This window comes from Mirounga angustirostris, unplaced genomic scaffold (assembly GCF_029215605.1).
Source record: "Mirounga angustirostris isolate CCGP_5_RB_7025 unplaced genomic scaffold, mMirAng1.0.hap1 SCAF_1, whole genome shotgun sequence".
In the NCBI taxonomy this organism is placed as follows: domain Eukaryota; kingdom Metazoa; phylum Chordata; class Mammalia; order Carnivora; family Phocidae; genus Mirounga; species Mirounga angustirostris.
Genome location: NW_026991709.1, coordinates 136,840,483 through 136,861,671, shown reverse-complemented (window position 1 = coordinate 136,861,671; position 21,189 = coordinate 136,840,483). Strand labels below are relative to the sequence as shown.

At 37.1% G+C, this 21,189-nt stretch overlaps 1 protein-coding gene across 1 annotated transcript in view; it reads right to left on the bottom strand.

The window, feature by feature from the left end:
- UBE2E2 (ubiquitin conjugating enzyme E2 E2) overlaps positions 1-21,189 on the bottom strand; it is a 373,034-nt gene that overhangs the window by 34,795 nt on the left and 317,050 nt on the right. The window contains exon 5 of the mRNA XM_045903879.3: positions 16,242-16,389. Within this exon, the coding sequence (XP_045759835.1) occupies positions 16,242-16,389 (148 nt within the window). The remainder of the gene's footprint in view (positions 1-16,241; positions 16,390-21,189) is intronic.

Here is a 21,189-nt window from a genome sequence, read left to right as displayed (position 1 = left end):
TAAAGTATATAGCAATACAAGCCTTTCTCAAGAAACAAGAAAGGTCTCAAATACACAACCTAACCCTACACCTAAAGGAGCTGGAGAAAGAACAGCAAATAAAACCTAAACCCAGCAGGAGAAGAGAAGAGAAATAATAAAGATCAGAGCAGAAATCAATGAAATAGAAACCAAAAGAACAGTAGAACAGAGCAACGGAACTAGGAGCTGGTTCTTTGAAAGAATTAATAAGATTGATAAACCCCTGGCCAGACTTATCAAAAAGAAAAATGACCCAAATAAATAAAATCATGAATGAAAGAGGAGAGATCACAACCAACACCAAAGAAATACGAACAATTATAAGAACATATTATGAGCAACTATATGCCAGCAAATTAGACAATCTGGATGAAATGGATGCATTCCTAGAGATGTATAAACTATAAAAACTGAACCAGGAAGAAATAGAAAACCTGAACAGACCTATAACCACTAAGGAAATTGAAGCAGTCATCAAAAATCTCCCAACAAACAAGAGCCCAGGGCCAGATGGCTTCCCAGGGGAATTCTACCAAACATTTCAAGAAGAATTAATACCTACTCTTCTGAAACTGTTCCAAAAAATAGAAATGGAAGGAAAACTTCCAAACTCATTTTATAAGGCCAGCATTACCTTGATCCCCAAATCAAAGACTCCATCAAAAAGGAGAATTACAGACCAATATCCCTGATGAACATGGATGCAAAAATTCTCACCAAAATACTAACCAATAGGATCCAATAGTACATTACAAGGATTATTCACCACGACCAAGTGGGATTTATACCTGGGCTGCAAGGTTGATTCAACATCCACATATCAATCAATGTGATACAATACATTAATAAAAGAAAGAACAAGAACCATATGATCCTCTCAATAAATGCAGAGAAAGCATTTGACAAAGTACAGCATCCTTTCTTGATTAAAACTCTTCAGAGTGTAGGGATAGAGGGTACATATACCTCAATATCATAAAAGCCATCTATGAAAAACCCACAGCGAGTATCATTCTCAATGGGGAAAAACTGAGAGCTTCCCCCCTAAGGTCAGGAACACGGAAGGGAAGTCCACTATCACCACTGCTATTCAACGTAGTACTAGAAGTCCTAGCCACAGCAATCAGACAACAAAAAGAAATAAAAGGCATCTGAATCAGCAAAGAAGAAGTCAAACTCTCACTCTTTGCAGATGATATGATACTTTATGTGGAAAACCCAAAAGACTCCACCCCAAAACTGCTAGAACTCATACAGGAATTCAGTAAAGTGGCAGGATATAAATCAATGCACAGAAATCAGTGGCATTCCTATACACCAACAAGAAGACAGAAGAAAGAGAAATTAAGGAGTCGATCCCATTTACAATTGCACCCAAAACCATAAGATACCTAGGAATAAATCTAACCAAAGAGGCAAAGAATCTGTACTCAGAAAACTATAAAATACTCATGAAAGAAATTGAGGAAGACACAAAGAAATGGAAAAACGTTCCATGCTCGTGGATTGGAAGAACAAATACTGTGAAGATGTCAATGCTACCTAGAGCAATCTACACATTTAATGCAGTCCCTATCAAAATACCATCCACTTTTTTCAAAGAAATGGAGCAAATAATCCTAAAATGTGTATGGAACCAGAAAAGACCCTGAATAGCCAGAGGAATGTTGAAAAAGAAAAAAGCTGGTGGCATCACAATTCCGGACTTCAAGCTTTATTACAAAGCTGTCATCATCAAGACAGTATGGTACTGGCACAAAAACAGACACATAGATCAATGGAACAGAACGGAAAGCCCAGAAATGGACCCTCAACTCTATGGTCAACTAATCTTCGACAAAGCAGGAAAGAATGTCCACTGGAAAAAAGACAGTCTCTTCAACAAATGGTGTTGGGAAAATCGGACAGCCACATGCAGAAGAATGAAACTGGACCATTTCCTTACACCACACACAAAAATAGACTCAAAATGGATGAAAGACCTAAATGTGAGACAGGAGTCCATCAAAATCCTAGAGAACACAGGCAGCAACCTCTTCGACCTCAGCCGCAGCAACTTCTTCCTAGAAACATCACCAAAGGCAAGGGAAGCAGGGGCAAAAATGAACTATTGGGACCTCATCAAGATAAAAAGCTTTTGCACAGCAAAGGAAATAGTCAACAAAACCATAAGACAACCAACAGAATGGGAGAAGCTTTGGCAAATGACATATCAAATAAAGGGCTAGTATACAAAATCTATAAAGAACTTATCAAACTCAACACCCAAAGAACAAATGATCCAATCAAGAAATGGACAGAAGACATGAACAGACATTTTTCCAAAGAAGACATCCAAATGGCCAACAGACACATGAAAAAGTGCTCCACATCATTCGGCATCAGGGAAATCCAAATCAAAACCTCAGTGAGATAGCACCTCACACCAGTCAGAACGGCTAAAATTAACAAGTCAGGAAACGACAGATGTTGGCAGGGCTGCAGAGAAAGGGGAACCCTCCTACACTGTTGGTGGGAATGCAAGCTGGTGCAGCCACTCTGGAAACCAGTATGGAGGTTCCTCAAAAATTTATTAATGGAGCTACCATACAACCCAGCAATTGCACTACTGGGTATTTACCCCAAAGGTACAAATGTAGTGATCCAAAGGGGTACGTCACCCCAATGTTTAGAGCAGCAATGTCCACAATAGCCAAACTATGGAAAGAGCCAAGATGTCCATCGACAGATGAATGGATAAAGAAGATGTGGTATATATATATATAATGGAATATTATGCAGCCATCAAAAAACCCTGAAATCTTGCCATTTGCACCGACGTGGATAGAACTAGAGTATTATGCTAAGTGAAATAAGTCAATCAGACAAAGACATGTATCATATGATCTCACTGATATGAGAAATTATCTCAGGAAATAAACTGAGGGTTGCTGGAGTGGTGGGGGGTGGGAGGGATGGGGTGACTGGGTGATAAGCATTGGGAAGGTATGTGCTATGGTGAGCGCTGTGAATTGTGTAAGACTGATGAATCACAGACCTGTACCTCTGAAACAAATAATAAATTCTATGTTTAAAAAAAAAAAAGATAGTAGGAAGGAAAAAATAAAGGGGCGGGGATCAGAGGGGGAGATGAACCATGAGAGACTATGGACTTGAGAAATAAACTGAGGGTTCTAGAGGGGAGGGGGTGGGGGGATGGGTTAGCCTCGTGATGGGTATTAAAGAGGGCACATACTGAATGGAGCACTGGGTGTTATATGCAAACAATGAATCATGGAACACTACATCAAAAACTAATGATGTAATGTATGGTGATTAACATAACACAATAAAATAAAAAAAAAAACAATTCCTCTCTACATAAAGATTCTTTAAAAGTCAGTGTGATCACAAAGGGATCTCCTCAGTGCTACATGGGTGATGTCAGTGGTCTCAGAAGGTGGTACTCCCTGAAAGGTCACCTGAAGAGGGAATTTGACAGCCACCTGGGGAACTGTACTAAGACAGATAGGAGATCAGGGCACCACGGCCTCTAGGCTGAGGGATCCCTCTCAGTGCACAATGGGCAGCTGACATCCTGTATAGTGTTTTATGCTGTTAGCAATTTTCTTTACTATGTTTAGTTAACCACTGTATAGTGCATCATTAGTTTCTGATGTAGTATTCAATGATTCATTAGTTGCATATAACAACCAGTGCTCATCACAACACTTGCCTTCCATAGTACCCATCACCCTGTTACCCCATCTCCCTACCCTCCTCCCCTCTGAAACCCTCAGTTTGTTTCCCAGGATCCATAGTCTTTCATAGTCTGTCTCCCTCTCTGATTTCTCCCCCTTCAGTTTTCCTTTCCTTCTCCTATGATCCTCCGTGCTATTGCTTATGCTCCACATATGAGTGAAAGTATATGATAATTGACTTTCTCTGCTTGACTTACTTCACTAAGCATAATCCCCTCCAGTTCCATCCATGTTGATGCAAATGGTGGGTATTCATCCTTTCTGATGGCTGAGTAATATTCCATTGTATATACGTACCACATCTTCTTTATCCATTCGTCTCTTGAAGGGCATCTCGGCTCCTTCCACAGTTTGGCTATTGTGGACATTGCTGCTATGGACACTGGGGTGCATGTGCCCCTTCTTTTCACTACATCTGTATCTTTGGGGTAAATACCTAGTAGTGCAATTGCTGGTTTTTTAACATCTTGAGAAATCTCCCATCAGGGAAACACAAATCAAAACCACAACAAGATACCACCTTACATCAGTTAGAATGGCAAAAATTAACAAGACAGGAAACAACAAATGTTGGTGAGGATGTGGAAAAAGGGGAACCCTCTTACACTGTTGGTGGGAATGCAAGCTGGTATAGCTACTCTGGAAAACAGTATGCTATTAGAAATTTTTTAAAATGTATTCACTTTAAAAATTTACATAAAGTCCATGCTATGTCATTTATAAACCAGATAATAAATATTATTAGAACAATTCAATTTACCAATAACAAACCTATTGTATTAACAAACCACCACATTACAGACATAGAGTAAATGAGGACAGAAGTCTAAATTGCAAAATAAATTAACCATCAAAGAAATAGCATTTAGAGTTTCGAAAATGGAAAGTGAGGATCTAAGAGAATTACATGAACCATACTCAGCTACTTAATAATCTCATCACTTCTACATATTTTAAGTGATAGATAAGACACATGTGGTAAATGCCTACCTGGGAATAACACCTGAAACCTTTCTGTTTGTATGGAGAGCAAGAGACTACAGAATAGCTGGACAATAGACACAGGAAAAATAAGTCTTCTTGTTGGAACTGAACCGCTTAGCGGAGCCTGACAGTTATGTCTCTCCTGACAGAAGCTGTAAATAAACCCAAATAGTGAGTGCTATGGTAAAAATACTATAGAAGGAAAGAGGACTAATTTTAAAAGGTGACAAATTTACTAGTGGTCCTAAGCTTTTGTAAAAAATTAAAGGAAAAAAACAACAACACCAAAACATTGGGATAGGTCATTTAGGGGAATAGGAAAGACCTTGACCTAAAATATACAGTTTTTGCATAATTCTATCCCTATCATTAAAAAAAAAAAACAACCCTCTTTTTATTCTAGAATGAGAAAAAGTAATCTTTTGGTCCTTTTTCACCATTGTAATTTTTATCTTTTAATCATCTTCATTTAAGAAATAATAAAGAAAAAGTTAATTAAAATCTAGACTAAATGTTTTTGGCTCTTCAGAAATTCCTCAAGTAAAGGAAAGAAAGATAGTCTTTGAATCACTCTTTGGGAAAACAATTTTGAGTGAAATACACATTCCCATGTGAGGAAAGAATGGTACCTATTTATACTGAGGGTCGGCTTCACTTTTCCTTTCTTATTCGTGCTTTCAGAGCCTTCCATTGACAACAACAGAAGAAACACTAGCTTCAACAGCTTTATCCAGTCCCCTAAATAGCATCAGATGACAAAGACTTGAAGATACTTCACGGGAGAAAAACATCTCTAATACAATTTGCTATATTTTAAACCAAGAAAGACAATCATTAATTGATTTTAGTGGAGGAAGAGGGCAGTTTTGGGAGAATGTAGAAATTGATAAGTACTGATCTAGTCCATCCATTTCCTTATTAGTGTTTCTCTAAACAAAAAAGAGATCATTGGTGATTTCTAAAAAGGAAAACCCCAAAATGACACTTTCTAAAAAGGTAAATTGAAGAGAATTTTCATCATAAATTAATATATACAGCAGCTTTATAATGAGATCAACTTCCAAACCAATAAATTAGAGGTTATTGTTGCAGGGACAGCAATAGAGTTTTTAACAGAAAACTTGTAGCAACGGCTAATCCCCATGTGTAGATTTATATTAATTAAGGGGCCATAAATATGCATAGGGAAATGCTAAGGAGAAGCAGGTCAAAGCCAGGGCTAAACATCGAGGTCAGCGTGTCTAAATTTACACCAAGATTATAATGAGACAAACTTAACTGACAAATACACTCTGATGAGTCCCATCAAATTTGAGTTTGCAGAGCAAAGAGTCTCAAATGAAAATTAAATACTTAATCTTTAAAGGACAGTTGATTTAAGAGAAATTTAATAAGCACGTATTATTTTTATGAGAAAAACTGGAGTTATTTCCATTTTGAAAAAAAGAAAACTCAATACTGAGACATTATCAAGGAGTACATCTAGACCCCTTTTTCACCTTTAAGATATCCTTGCTCCACCATGAAAACTATGAATATGCAACATAGCCAAAGTTCCCCAAATGCAACTCCCATATATAAATCAATGGCTTCTTTGTCTAGTATGATAACTGCAACTTTAAATCACCTTTCCAGAGAATTAAACAAACAAGCAAATGAAAACCTCCCCCAAACAGTAACCTGTCACTTATAAACTTTCACCAAGTTGGACACAGACTATTTTTAACTCAGATGTGATAAATCCCAACTTGAACCTATCCACAATACTCTGAATGTGAATCCACTGAAAGGATGCATTTTCTGCAGGAATGGAACCATTCCGAATAAGGCTAATATTAAAATATACCAGCCCTATCAGACCCTTGCCTAGATAAAAATGTATACATTTCTCAGATAGAGAATCCTCCTAGAGAAGACCAGGGGTGGCCAGCACTCTTATGTGCCTTTCCCCCCGTGAAACAGGATTATTAATTATTCATGCACTGTAGCTGAGTGATCTTTTTGAGAGCCTTTCTTATAAAAATCTAACTCAAAGCTAGATAAACCATAAAGGCATCTCCTCTAGGTCTCCATTTGTCCTAACTTTCCTTATTTGAATTAGACTGTATATGAACATGTTTTCATCATGGGAGACAGTCTAGACAGAAAGTCAGTCACTGGAGTACAAGTGTGGCCACAATGCTCTGAATAAAAGGTTGTGCACCTCACTGATGTGAGCAGTTGCCCCATAAGGTACTACCTATACCTGCCTATAGGCACTCAGCTATATAGGTTTTTTTTTTCTTTTTTTTCTTTTTAAAGATTTTATTTATTTATTTGAGAGAGAGAATGAGATAGAGAGAGCATGAGGGGAGGGGAGGGTCAGAGGGAGAAGCAGACTCCCCGCTGAGCAGGGAGCCCCATGCGGGACTCGATCCCAGGACTCCAGGATCATGACCTGAGCCGAAGGCAGTTGCTTAACCAACTGAGCCACCCAGGCGCCCAGCTATATAGGTTTTTGTAGGCTGCTCTCAGCACTTGAGTATCACAAAAAAATTTGGGGAAATGCTCTCAGAGGAAAGGCAGTTCTGAATTAGGGGGAAAATATCCTTATATTTTCAAGAAAAGATAAATTGGGGCATTCAATACTCAAGCTTATAAGTGCTTTATTTGGCAATAGGTTTCTCCACAGGATACTTAAGCAGGAAGTTCTTCAAATATATCTAAAGCATTTTGATTTATGATTTTTTTTCCAGGAACACAACCTGTCGTGGAAAGAAATATGCCTGTAGTTTAAAGGAACTCCAGTGTTGCTTATTATGCAAATTCCTCACCAATACGACATGACCAAAAGTTCAACACCTATAAGGAGTATTAAGCTCCAGGATATCTTACAGGACAAATATAAGGAGTAGGAAAAAAGAAAGAAGTTATTGCTGTTGTGTAGGGATAATTAATCTGACATGTCAAAAGCATCTTCTTTTTTAAATAAGAATTATTGTGACTGTTGTTACTGGAAGCACCCTGCCCAGGCCAGATACTGAATGGAAGGCTTTTAGAAAGTAAGGAAATGTAAAGATAACTGCTTGGTAATTAAGGGTCTCAGACTCAAGACACTGGTAGGGTTACATTAATTCTTTATATTTCCATAATTATAATATTTCTCCCAAGACACAATATGATCTCAAATACCCAAATTAAAAAGGCAACATGTTATTCAATCATCCAGGTGTTTTCTCCACACAAGTAAATCCCTGGACAATTAGAACATTTATTCAATCATCCAGGTGTTTTCTCCACACAAGTAAATCCCTGGACAATTAGATGATTTTTATTATGTTGCTTTAGAACTCTCAAATTTCCATATTAAAACACTATAGTGCATTGTTATGATTTCAAATATATATTATTTAAATGCGTTGTTTAAATAATTTATTTTCATTTCTCCTTAAAAAGAAAACCAAGACTACCAGTAGCCTACTTTCCACAGCAACACATTCTGCACCCTTCAGTAACAAATATTAATAATAATTCTAATGCAGCAACCTATTCTGAAGTTTACTGTATTATCTCTTTTAAAAAGGGTTACCATGAAAGTTAGTAGTATGAAGCAATATTATCTAAGAATATTTAGTCTGTCTGAAAAAAGTCCTTGATAACCTATAAAAATACCCAAACCTTAAATAAAGGTAAGTTTTGAAGCTGACTAAGGAATACATTAGGGTTCATTATAACCATTTTCTCTATTTTATGAATGCGAAAAGCCCACTTCCTCTCTGTCTTTGGTAAAGCAGAGTCTAAAGCCATCTACTGTAAACATTTTAGTAGTATTTCCTACATGTGCTTAAACATATTAGGTCTTCACTTACTTAAAATTTCCTACAACTCATTAAAAAATTACTAACCTGGTTGACATCCTAATTATACTGAATTGGTGAGATTTTAGTGCTGTTATAGGACACATCAATCAGAATCCTACAAAGGATGAGTGGACAACTCTATTGTGATAAAAAGCAAAACAAAACAAAACAAACCCAGGAAAGATATTATATCGCCACCCTAGGGATTCATCTTCCTGCTTTAAGAATGCTGGTAGCATAGCTATTACCTGGTTCAGAGCTATTTCCTGGGTCAGAGGTAAGGAAACGAGAAAAATAAACACAAGCATGATAAACACAAAGTTGTATTTTCTTCTTTACCGAAAGGGAGCAATTTCTCCAATGCCCCTCCCCCCCTTTTAAGATTTTATTTATTTGAGAGAGAAAGTATGTGTGTGTGTGAGAGAGAGAGAGAGAGAGAGAGAGAGAGCGTGCACACTCACAAGCAGGGGGAGCAGCAGAGGCAGAGGGAGAAGCAGCAGGGAGAACGATGTGGGGCTCCATCCCAGGACCCCGGGATCATGACCTGAGCTGAAGGCAGATGCTTAATGACTGAGCCGCCCAGGCGCCCCTAACAGGCACATTTTGAATGCAACCCATATAACAGCAAATAAGGTATAGTTTTTACCATTTTTAAAAGAATCAAGCTACCAAGGAGATATATTTAACTAAGAAAGTAACAAAGTTTTTGTAGGTCAGCATTTTTGGACAATGATATATCAAAAAAATAATAAATAGCTAATACTCTTTTTAACCTAGACAAACTGGATGTTCAGGAAAGATACCAAACTGATTCTTATGTTAAATAAAGACTTGCCTACAAAAGAAATATCAAGGTTGATTAGGACACCTGCTTTGTCATGGAGTCATCTCTCCCCTACATCCCGAAGCCACCAATCCCTTCCTGGCAACTCTGACTCAACTTTTTACTTGTTTCACTACCTGGCAATCCAAAACCTAAACCCATACTCAGATAATTTTAGCTTTCTTTTCTCATTCTGTGTTTTCTAGAAAATCATGATACTTTGATAAAGTACCATAAAACTGGATCTTTTAGTTTACATTATTATATACTAGTATCCCTTGTAAGACAACTAAAGAGTTCCTTTCTACAGAATGACAAGGTAGGGAAACACATTTATAAATATATAGGTAACCAGAATTAAAATCTTAAAAAAAAAAAAAGGTATCATTTATTTATTTATTTTAGACGTGGGGGAGGGGGGAGAGACCCATTAGCAAACAGGGGGAGGAGCAGAGGGGGAGGGAGAGGATTAAGCAGACTCCGCACTGAGCCTGGAGCCCAATGTGGGCTTAATCCCATGACCGTGAGATCATGACCCCAGCCGAAATCCAGAGTTGGATGCTCAACCGACTGGGCCACCCAGGCGCTCTGATACTTTGTTTTTTTTCAAACCAAATGTATGATGGTACAGAATCACTTCTGTGAAACTTCTTTAATTCACAAAAGAGAAATGTTCTTCTCCTTAATGATGTGTATTCCCTGATTTTATTCATCCTTTTAATGAATCTTGAGTTCTTCTAGGGCCTCCACACCATAGATATTCCAAGTAGATCTGAATGAGCCTATGGGAACATGTGGTGCAAGAGGGGGCAGTGTGCCAGGATTCTACAGATAATACTGAGTTAGAACCCAAAGTCCTTTACACATTTTTTTGGACTTTACTTATTCTCCTGGTTTTTAAAATACCGGGTAGATTGACTACCTCCATATAAATATAGCTTTTCTTTACATAAGGTGTCAGAGAAGTTAAAAGACTATGAATTATAGCCTATCCACATCCATATTTGGAAGTACTGATTAGAATGACTTCTGGAATTTATCAATGTGACATTTTAGAAGAGAGCCAATTCTTCACAAAGAGAACAGCTTGAAGTTAGCTTTATGTTGTACCATATATTTCTATTTCATAATTTTCTCACTTTAAAAAAAAGTCATAGGCATTAGGAGAAACCTTATGTCTATGCACCCATATCAAATGTCTTTTTTAGAAAAAATTTTTTTTGCATTTCTGCTAAGATAGCCAGCTTTGAAAACAGGTAGGCTTATCGTTTTTACAGCTTTATATGAATTTCAGTTAAAGAAATTGTTCTTTGCCAGTTCTCAAGTGTAGTAGAATAGGATGTGTAGAAGAAGCAGGCAGTAGAATCCTCTTAAAAGTCCATTTATGTACCTTTCATCAGTCTAACAGCTCACAAGTTTAGTGTAAATAATCTACACAAATATGCCTGTGTTGAAATAATTAATTCTACTTTATGGTCCCCATCACCTAGTAGTCACTATCAATTATAAAATTTTCACGTTTAGTAATACAATTTATTATACAATCATAACCAGGTCAAAGACAAACAATTAATAACAATCAAAGTTAGGTATCTGAGACAATTTATGAATAAGGATTGTATCAGTTGGTTAAAAAACAGGCAATAAGTGATATGAAACAAAGGGCTGGGACGTTGGAGAATGAGGAAGAGGCCATTCTCCGACCTTTTCCAGAACACTATAAAAGAGCCATTGGGAGCAAATTCCTCTTTCCATTTGCTCAGTCCATTTGAGAAGAATAAAGCTCTTACCAATGAAGCTGCAGCTGTGCTCACCCTCGGCTTAATCATTGTGTAAGGCTGAGGGTTAATTAGCTGCCATTCTTAGTTCTATTTGTTGTTCTAATAAAGATATGCATAAATCTAAGACCGGGAGTAACCAATACTTGATTTTCATTTGGAAGGTGCTGGGGGGTAGGGGGAAGAGCTCATCCATCTTGAGTGTTGATGTTTGTGGGTATGTTCAGAGCATTTTCATTTGACCTGGTCTGTACAGTTCTGCCTATTTGAAGAGTGGCCAACAAAGACTTCATGGTTGTATGAAAGTAGGACCCTGATGCCCAGGCTGAACCATGAGGCAGCTTTTAGTTTAAAGGCAGATGACAGGGAAATGAAATACACAGGGCAAAGGTCAGAGCCCAAATGCTTCCCTCACAGAACAAAAGAGTCAAATTACACACCTTTTACAGATTACACTGCTGCTCATCTTTGGCAGTTAAAAAGAAATCCTTATTATGGAAAATTTCAAACATATTCAAAGGTAGACTAGTATAATGAACCCCCCCCAATGTACCCATCACTCATCATTCAACACTTACAATGGTCAATCTCATATCTTCCACATCTCTATCTACTTCTGATCTTTCTGGATTATTTTGAAGCAAATTCTAGATATCAAAGAACTCTATTTGCAAATAGTTCATTTTTCTAAAAGGTAAGGACATGTAAAAAAATTCATAATCAAATTTCTGTTTTATTATGCCTAAAAATTTCTGGCAATAATTCCTTAGTATCAAGTGCTCAGTTTTCAAATTTCCAATTATCTCATAAAAGTCATACATTTGGGGGCGCCTGGGTGGCTCAGTTGGTTAAGCGACTGCCTTCGGCTCAGGTCATGATCCTGGAGTCCCGGGATCGAGTCCCGCATCGGGCTCCCTGCTCAGCAGGAAGCCTGCTTCTCCCTCTCCCACTCCCCCTGCTTGTGTTCCCTCTCTCGCTGTGTCTCTCTCTGTCAAATAAATAAAATCTTAAAAAAAAAAATTAACCACAAAAGAGCAAAAACAAACTTCAAAAGATAAAATCAAATAGCACAGAGCTTAAATTTTGTATATGCTTGAAAAGAGAGTATTGACAAATAAGAGCATTCCATGAAAAATGGAAATCTGATTAGTACTTTTAAACTTCAGCAATTCACGGATTAAATCATGTTGACCAAGGAGGACTAAATTCCAAGAGCCTGGAAGGTTGGTCCTGGCCTTCTGAGCTTATCATCCTCTACTCCTTTCTGCTGCCACTCTGTTCCTCAGCGGTGTGACACAGCCAAACTGGTAGCCAGGTGATGTCTGACAAATAAGAGTGCCCTGGCAGGCTCAATCAACATCACTGTGAAGTGTGAACAGGCCTATAAACTCAGCAGTTGGACCTACGTAGGCCGTGGCACTGGGAACAGAATGACTATCACCAGTGCACCCGTCCACTGGCTGGTAACTGTTGGACATTTTGCCACCCGAGAGATAATCCCTCCTAGGAAATAATGCAACAGGGACTACTAATTGAAGGTTAGGCTTTTTCCAGAGTTTAAATCCAAGAGTGTCAGTGCTGAGGTGGTGGTGTTTAGAGATTATTCAATACTCTCTTCTCTCAATTAAATTCAACTGAGTAGGGATTTATCAGCCATTGAATGTATGGCTATTTGGAGTCCTAAAAACTCTGGGAAATGACATCAACAGCAGTCCATGACTGTTTACAAAGGGCTTGCACGTGTACCTCACAGGAATGCCATGGTTTAGGTAGGGCTGATGGTTATCTCTGTTTTGTATAAGAAACTGAGTCTGAGGAAAGTTAAGTGACCAGTACAAGTCACACAACTAACAGTGGAGCTGATACTAAAATCTGTAACTGCTGACTATAAACACCAAGCAGTAAGGATGTGCAGCTTCACCCTCAAACATTTAACATCTATGAATAGACCAAAAATTCTTAAAAGAGACAATGTAAATTATGAGAGAAGTATGAAGATTGATTAAAAAATCAGTTTATGGGCACCTGGGTGGCTCGGTCGGTTAAGCGACTGCCTTCGGCTCGGGTCATGATCCTGGAGTCCCGAGATCGAGTCCCGCATCGGGCTCCCTGCTCGGCAGGGAGTCTGCTTCTCCCTCTGACCCTTCCCCCTCTCATGCTCTCTCTCTCATTCTCTCTCAAATAAATAACTAAAATCTTAAAAAAAAAAATCAGTTTATGTGGGGAGAAGAGTGAGAAAACCCTTTTAAAATTGGTTAAATTTATATCCTTATGCAAAGCCTACTTCGAAACTAATAGCACTCTAATGTTAAAATAGCTCTACAGATTCAGTATAGGAAAATCTTATTTATTTGTATTCTACCCAACTTATATGTGTGATCATTGAAGATAAGGTTAGATTGAAGTTTAAGTTAAATCCGGGGGGGGAAATCTGCAGATCGGAAGTGACCCAGAAAAGAGTGTGAAGTAAATCCATCGAAAAGAATGGACATTTTAACTTGTTTAACATAAACAAGTCTTTTCAAGACTCTAAAAGTGTGAACACATGTATAGATGATGTGCCAATTAGGAAACGTTCTTATATGTGTTTAAAACATTTAGTCCCGGGGCGCCTGGGTAGCTCAGTCATTAAGCGTCTGCCTTCGGCTCAGGTCCTGATCCCAGGGTCCTGGGATTGAGCCCCGCATTGGGCTCCCTGCTTGGTGGGAAGCCTGCTTCTCCCCTCCCCCCACTCCTCCTGCTTGTGTTCTCTCTCTCGCTGTGTCTCTCTCTGTCAAATAAATAAATAAATCTTTAAAAAAAATAAAATAAAACATTTAGTCCATTGGCATGTATTTTACAAACAATATTCTATTCTTTTATCAGATGGGCTATAACTAATTGGTAAAACTTAAGGTTTTATCTTTAGGCTTATTCTTTACTTTTTCTTTATCCTTTAGGCTTATTCTTACTATCAACAGCATTATTTTCAAAATCTATTTATTTATTTGATTTTGCTTTAGCCATGGTGATTTTATTTTTATTGTTTTGCAGAATGTATCTGTAATTTTCTGAGACACAGCAAAAGAAAACTCTAATTTACTGAATAGAAATCTTTTTGATTGCTGAGAGAAGGCTTTGGTGGGATGAATGTATTAAGCGGGAATTACCTGTATAGAGAACAGTTTCCCACATATGAGCTGATTCAGAGAGATAGGCCCATTTCAACTGATTGGGAGACCAAGCAGGCCTGGCTACCACTGGGATAAGGAATGCCTCTCAGCATGGAGCTTTTTCTCTAAGTGTGAAGTTATACCTTCTTCCATGTGTAAGAAGTGAGGATATTTGGGCGCCTGGGTGGCTCAGTTGGTTAAGCGACTGCCTTCGGCTCAGGTCATGATCCTGGAGTCCCTGGATCGAGTCCCACATCGGGCTCCCTGCTCGGCAGGGAGCCTGCTTCTCCCCTCTGACCTTCCCCCCTCTCATGTGCTCTCTGTCTCTCTCATTCTCTCTGTCTCAGATAAATAAATAAAATCTTAAAAAAAAAAAAAAAAAGAAGTGAGGATATTCATCTAGTGCTCAGAAGTGCCTCATAAATACTACGGTCTCAAAAGTTTCTTTCTTTTCTCCCCCTAGTTTTATTGAGATATATTTGACATAAAACACCACTAAGTTTAAGGTGTAAAGCATGATGACCTCATGTCAAAAGTTTCTTGAATAAGTGACTTACTTCTCAAAATAAAATTTTCTCTGAAAATACCACTCCCCTCTAAATTTCAGCAAAGCCCAGAAGTACTCTTTTGGGAGTGGGGAGGCAGATGCAGTTCCATGTCCACCATTTCCAGGAGGACTACCTGGTTTAGGCCTCATATCACACAAAAAATGTCTTTTGATGACATTACCTCTAAATGAAGTTTTACACAGTCATATAGACAAATGGGATTGAAATAGGAATGAGACAGAACACAGTATATGTCATTCAGTTTTAAATTAGTGCAGCATTACTGAACTTCACTATCTGGGGTAAAAGTAAGAAATAATTTAAAAAACATAATGATCTTGCACAATTACATTTTATTTTCCTTTTGGTTGAAGTATTTTTATATATCCTTATTTTAAAAAGTTTCTACTATTGAAAAATAACACACAGAATTTGAACGGATAATTTATAATTACAATTTATATTTTATAAACAAGCCAGGAGCCTAAAAGAGACCCTGATTCCCCTCTGTCATTTCTCTCTTGTCTAAAATTTCACTTACGCCCCGTGAACAGTTTATTCCTGAACGTGGAAGATAGAACCTCACGAAATATTAACACTACTAATTAAATACTCAAAGAAGAGTTTCTCATTGAAAACATCAATGAAAACTCTGTAACGACCTTTGGATTTTTGTAGTTTCCAAAATAAACCCAAATATGTAAAAAATTGGCAGTTGGTCTTCTGGTTAAAAGAAGCTGGTCAAAGACACATAATCATACATCTAGGACAACAAAGAAAGTAAGAACTTTCAGCATTAAGCACACCAGCAAAAGCCACAAAGGCGTGGCCATAAACTCTCTTTAGTTTTCCTGGGAAGTTGTTATTTCCTAGTTGAGGACCATTCAGCTTTCCTGTTCTGTTAGCTTGAAAGGACGCATGGTTATTAAAATGCCAACAAGGTCACGTCTGCATGGTGCTGCTTGGTTGTTATCAGATTTTAATAGCCTACATTTCTCAAATTAACATCTTCTGGTAGGCATCTAATTAAAGATTAAGCCATTCAATTTGAATTTTTATTATTATTTGGCAGCAGAATGTAACGCATTCTTTAAATGCATTTCCCAATCCAAAATGATTTTTCATTACTTTTTATCACACTATGCTTTTTCCTTCTTGGCAAATAATAGGTCTTAAAAAGACTAATGAGAAGACCCACTTAAAAAGAAAGCAGTTACACACCATGGAAATTTAAAATCAATAATAATAATAGTTATAGTAGCAGTAGTAGTGGTGGTGGCAGTAAACAATTCACTAAGGTCTGACATTTAAGTCTTGAATAGACTTGAATTCAGTATTGGACTTAAAGTCTCTTACCAGGGTTGCAATCTGTAAGAAGTGAGCAGATGGAGAGGAGAACTTTAGAAATTGTTAGGGCTGGACTCCAGTTGTCCTTTAGGATGTCCAGACAGATGACGCCTTGGCTGTTAATATTACAGTGATAGATTCTTGTTCGGAAGGTAACCTAGAAGAAAATGTAAAGTTGTTATGAACAGACATACTTTTTATTAGACAAAATAATCCAAGGGTCGCTGGTTGAACCATATACTTAAATTTTCCTCAGGAACATGAAAAAAATCAATAAACAAAATCATTATTTTAGAATTTGTTATTCTGGACACAAAGAACTAAACCCCAATGACGAAATCATGTCCTTTTGCTTTTGATGAAGAGTCTGATTACTTAACTAATGTTCTGGGGACTGAATTTGCTCTTAGTGCAATTGTAGGAATGTTCGTAAGAGAAAAACTGTGACTTCTAAAAACATTTCAAAGAAAAAATTTCAAAATAAAAAATTTCAAAGGAAACTTGTTGGAGTCCATTTGTTTTAAGGATTTTGTATATTTTAAAGTTGGAAACAGCATGGGAATACTATAAAAAAGGACATAAATATTATTTGTCATGGTTTAAAGACATGAATTAGGCATGTATGTAAATAATATACATAGTTTATAAAAATATTAGTTACAGTTTATGAGCCTTTTCCTCCTTAAATTCTGTATCTTGAATATAATATTAGCATAACCTATCTCTGTCCTATGATAGCTAGATCACCACTGCACTTTGTTTAGGTATAATTTTGAAACATGTTTATAACATTTTTAAAGAACTTCAATTCAAAAGTTAAGTCTAAATCAGTTTTATAACTCTGGTAAAACTCTGTTTTATAAAAGTCTGAGGTAAGCAATAATAAGATCTTAACACTATTTATTAATATCATGTTTATAAGTATTCTCAAAATTTAAGTTGAAATATAAAAAAAATCTTGATGTGTTAAAGAACAGTCTTCTGGGGACGCCTGGGTGGCTCAGTTGGTTAAGCGACTGCCTTCGGCTCAGGTCATGATCCTGGAGTCCCGGGATCGAGTACCTCATCGGGCTCTCTGCTCAGCAGGGAGTCTGCTTCTCCCTCTGACCCTCCCCCCTCTCATGCTCTATCTCATTCTTTCTCTCAAATAAATAAATAAAAAGAAAAAAAGAACAGTCTTCTGGTTCCCTAAGTTCAAAATGGCGATGAGCTAAAAAATGCATGGCAGATTTTGTTGCCACCTCTCCAGGGCATCCAGCATCCACTCAAACATCAGATTTACTTAATTTATAAAATCAAGACTCAGAAAGGACAGACAGATCTCGTCTTCTACAATTAGTGAACAACACAGTACCATTCTCAGGCTAGATTAATACTCCTAATAAGAACTACCCTTCTAGGGCACCTAGGTGGCTCAGTCGGTTAAGTGTCTGTCTTCAACTCAGGTCATGATCTCAGGGTCCTGGGATTGAGCCCATGTCTGGCTCCCTACTCAGCAGGTCAGTGGGGAGTCTGCTTCTTCCTCTGCCCCTCCCCCTCTCATGCTCATGCTCATTCTCTCTCTCTCAAGTAAATAAATAAAATCTAAAAAAAAAAAAAAAAAAAAAAAAGCCCTTTTAGGAACATGCCAGACCTTACAGATAACTTCAACATTCCTTCTACACAAAGACATTCCAAACACCTAGCAATGACGAAGAAAATATAACATTAAAAAAAAAAAAAGCATAGCTGAATTTGCACAGAGAATCCCCAGAGGGCAGAATTGAAAACCCAAAATTACAGTAAGTACATGAGCTGACAGTGTAGCTACCAGGGGGGGACCTACGGAAGAGAGAGGGGGGGAAGGATAGTAGCCAGTCTGGATAAAATGGAGGCTTGGGTTTTGATGCCCTCATGGAGAAAGGTGAAACCTTAGGTCTACGTGTGGCAAGAGGCTGGAATTGAGAGCCCTTACATAGATTAGGACACTTGAGCAGCTAGTCTTTTAGTAAATGGAGGGACTTGAAAAGATAATGCCTTCTGGGAGAGATAGCAAAGACACTTGCTGGAGAAAGCCTAGGCTCTGAAGTGAGGAGAAAAATGTTTCCCCTGAATTCTAAATCCTGGGCGTATGTACTATGCAAATACCAATTGAAAAAGAGCTTAAATGGCTATATTACTATCAGATCAATATATATATATATATATGTTTAAGGCAAAATGAATAAAGATAATTGCTGCATTATGATAAAATGAACAATTCATCAGAAAAATACAACAATTCTGAATCTGTTGTACTTAAAAAGATAGCCAAAAATATAAAAAGTGAAACTTAGCAGAATTATAAGGAGAAAATGACACATCTACAATCAGAGGGACATTTTGCTGCAGTAACTGAAGTCATGCAGACCAAAACGTAATAAGGATACTGAAAATAGGAACAACCAAATTAACAAAATGAAGGGATTGAACGAAGATGAAATTCCACACTCAACAAAGAATATATATTCTTTTCCAAGCACATAAGAAACGTTTATAAAAAACTGATCACATGCTATGCCACAGAGGAAGCTTAACATATTTCAAAGAATTATTAAGACCACAAAGATTCTCCATCAAGTGTTTGGGAAACTGAAAAACACATTTTTCAAATAATTCTTGGATCAAAGAAAAAAAAATCAGCTACATTTATAACTGAATGACAATTGCCAATACCAAACTTTGTGATTTGGCTAAAACAGTTGTCAAAAAGAAATCTATAGTTTCAAATACATAAAGTAGGAAGGAGGAAAGACATTTAATGAGTATTTAAGGAAAGAAAAAGAACAGAGTTAATCCCATAAAAGTAGAAAGAAATACATGAGCAGAATTTAATGAAATGGAGAATACCTAGTAATATTAAAATTCTGCAGAGAGGTCTGAGTGCCTGTTCCTTTAAGTGCTACATGAAAAGACAAAATATTTTTATGACCCAATGTAAATGATGAGTGGCTTTTATATACAATGTTTTAAAAACCTATCAGATACTGATTGGCTATTCGGAGCTAGTTAATCCTCAAAACAACTCAGAGGTAAGTAGTATTATTGTACCTACTTTTAAAATAAAGAAACTGTAACTCTGTGAGGTGATGGATGTTAACTAAACTTATTGTGGTAATCATTTTGCAATACATACAGAAATCATTACGTTGCGTACCTAAAATAAATAGTGTTCTATGCCAATTATATCTCAATAAAATGGCAGAAAAAAAATAAATGAAGGCACCGAGGGGTTAAAGAACTGGCATGTGGTTGCACAGTTGGTAAGTGGAGGAGCCAGAATTTGAACACAGCTTTGTTGACCCAAAGCCTCATACTCTCCTACTTAGCCTCAATGCCTGGTTTTTTTTTTTTTTTACTTTTAATTTTGAGATAATTATAGATTCATACTGTGTTGTAAGAATAATACCGATGGATCATATATGTTCCTCCATCCACTTTCCCCCAGTGGTAACATCCTGCAGAACTGTAATATGGTATCACAGGAAACTCACACTGATACAGTCCGCTGACCTTTTCCACTTATCACCAGTTTTATATGCACTCATGTACACCTGTTTCTATGCAATTTTATCAGATGTAGATCTGTATGATCACAATTACAGCCAAGATACAGAACAGTTCCTTCACAAACATCCTCTGTGCTACCATTTAACTGGTGCAGTCACCTTCCCACTTTCCTCTCTTGATTCTTGACAAACCACTACTCTCCGCTTCATCTCTATGATTGTCATTTCAAGAATGTTATAAAAATGGAATCATATAGAATGTAATTTTTTGAAATTGGCTCTTTTTACTTGCACAATTCCCTTGAGATCCATCTAAGTTGTTGCATTATCAAAAGTTTGTTCCTTCTTATTGCTGGGTAGTATTCCATGGTATGATGTACCAGTTTGTTGAACCATTTACTGTTGAAGGACAAATGGACTGTTTCCAGTTTTTAGCTATCACAAATAAAGCTGCCATGAACATGTGTGTGTGTGTGTGTGTGAACTTTAGTTTTCATTTCTGAGATAAATGCCCAAAAATGTAATTGTTGGGTTGTATGATAAGCTTATATTTAGTTTTATAAGAAACTGCCATAATTTTTTCCAGAGCAACTGAACTATTTTACATTGCCACCAGCAGAGTGATCAGTTTCTCTGCATCCTTGCCAGCATTTAGTTTACTGTGCTTTATTTTAGCCATTCTGATTGGATGTAGTGGTTGGTAACACACTGTGGTTTTAATTTGCATTTTCCTAATTGCTAATGATGTTGAACACTTTTTCATGTGCTTATTTACTATCTGGATACCCTCTTTCTTAAAAAAGGATGTTCATGTCTTTTGCCCATTTTCTAATTAGATTGTTTTTTATTGTTGACTATTTTAAGTGGAGATACTTCATTAAAAGTGAAGTATAGTTGGATGAAAAATAAAGCATGAGTTTGCAAAGAATCTTGTGGATTTTTTGGACAGAGAAGGCTTTACACTTTAATGTTTTATAATACCGATTAAAGGATCTACTTTGGTGATGTTTGTTAACTTTTGTCCCAACAGGTGTTCATAAATAAACCATACTGAATCAAACAGGTAGTTCGATTATTCCTATATTTTAATGTTCTAGGCTCCCACAAATAGTACTTATGTATTTTTTTAATTTGTGTATGGTTGACATACAATGTTACATTTCTTTCAGGTGCACAACACAGACATTCAACATCTCTATACATTATGCTCTGCTCACCACAAGTGTAGCCACCATACAATGCTATTAAAGTATCATTGACTATATTCTCTATGCTGTACCTTTAATTCCTGTGACTTATTCATTCCATAAGTGGAGTCTGTATCTCCCACTTCCCTCCACCCATTTTGCCTATTCCTAACCCCTTTCCCTCTGTTACCATCAGTTTGTTCTCTAAAGGTCTGATTCTGCTTTTTGTTTATTCATTTGTAT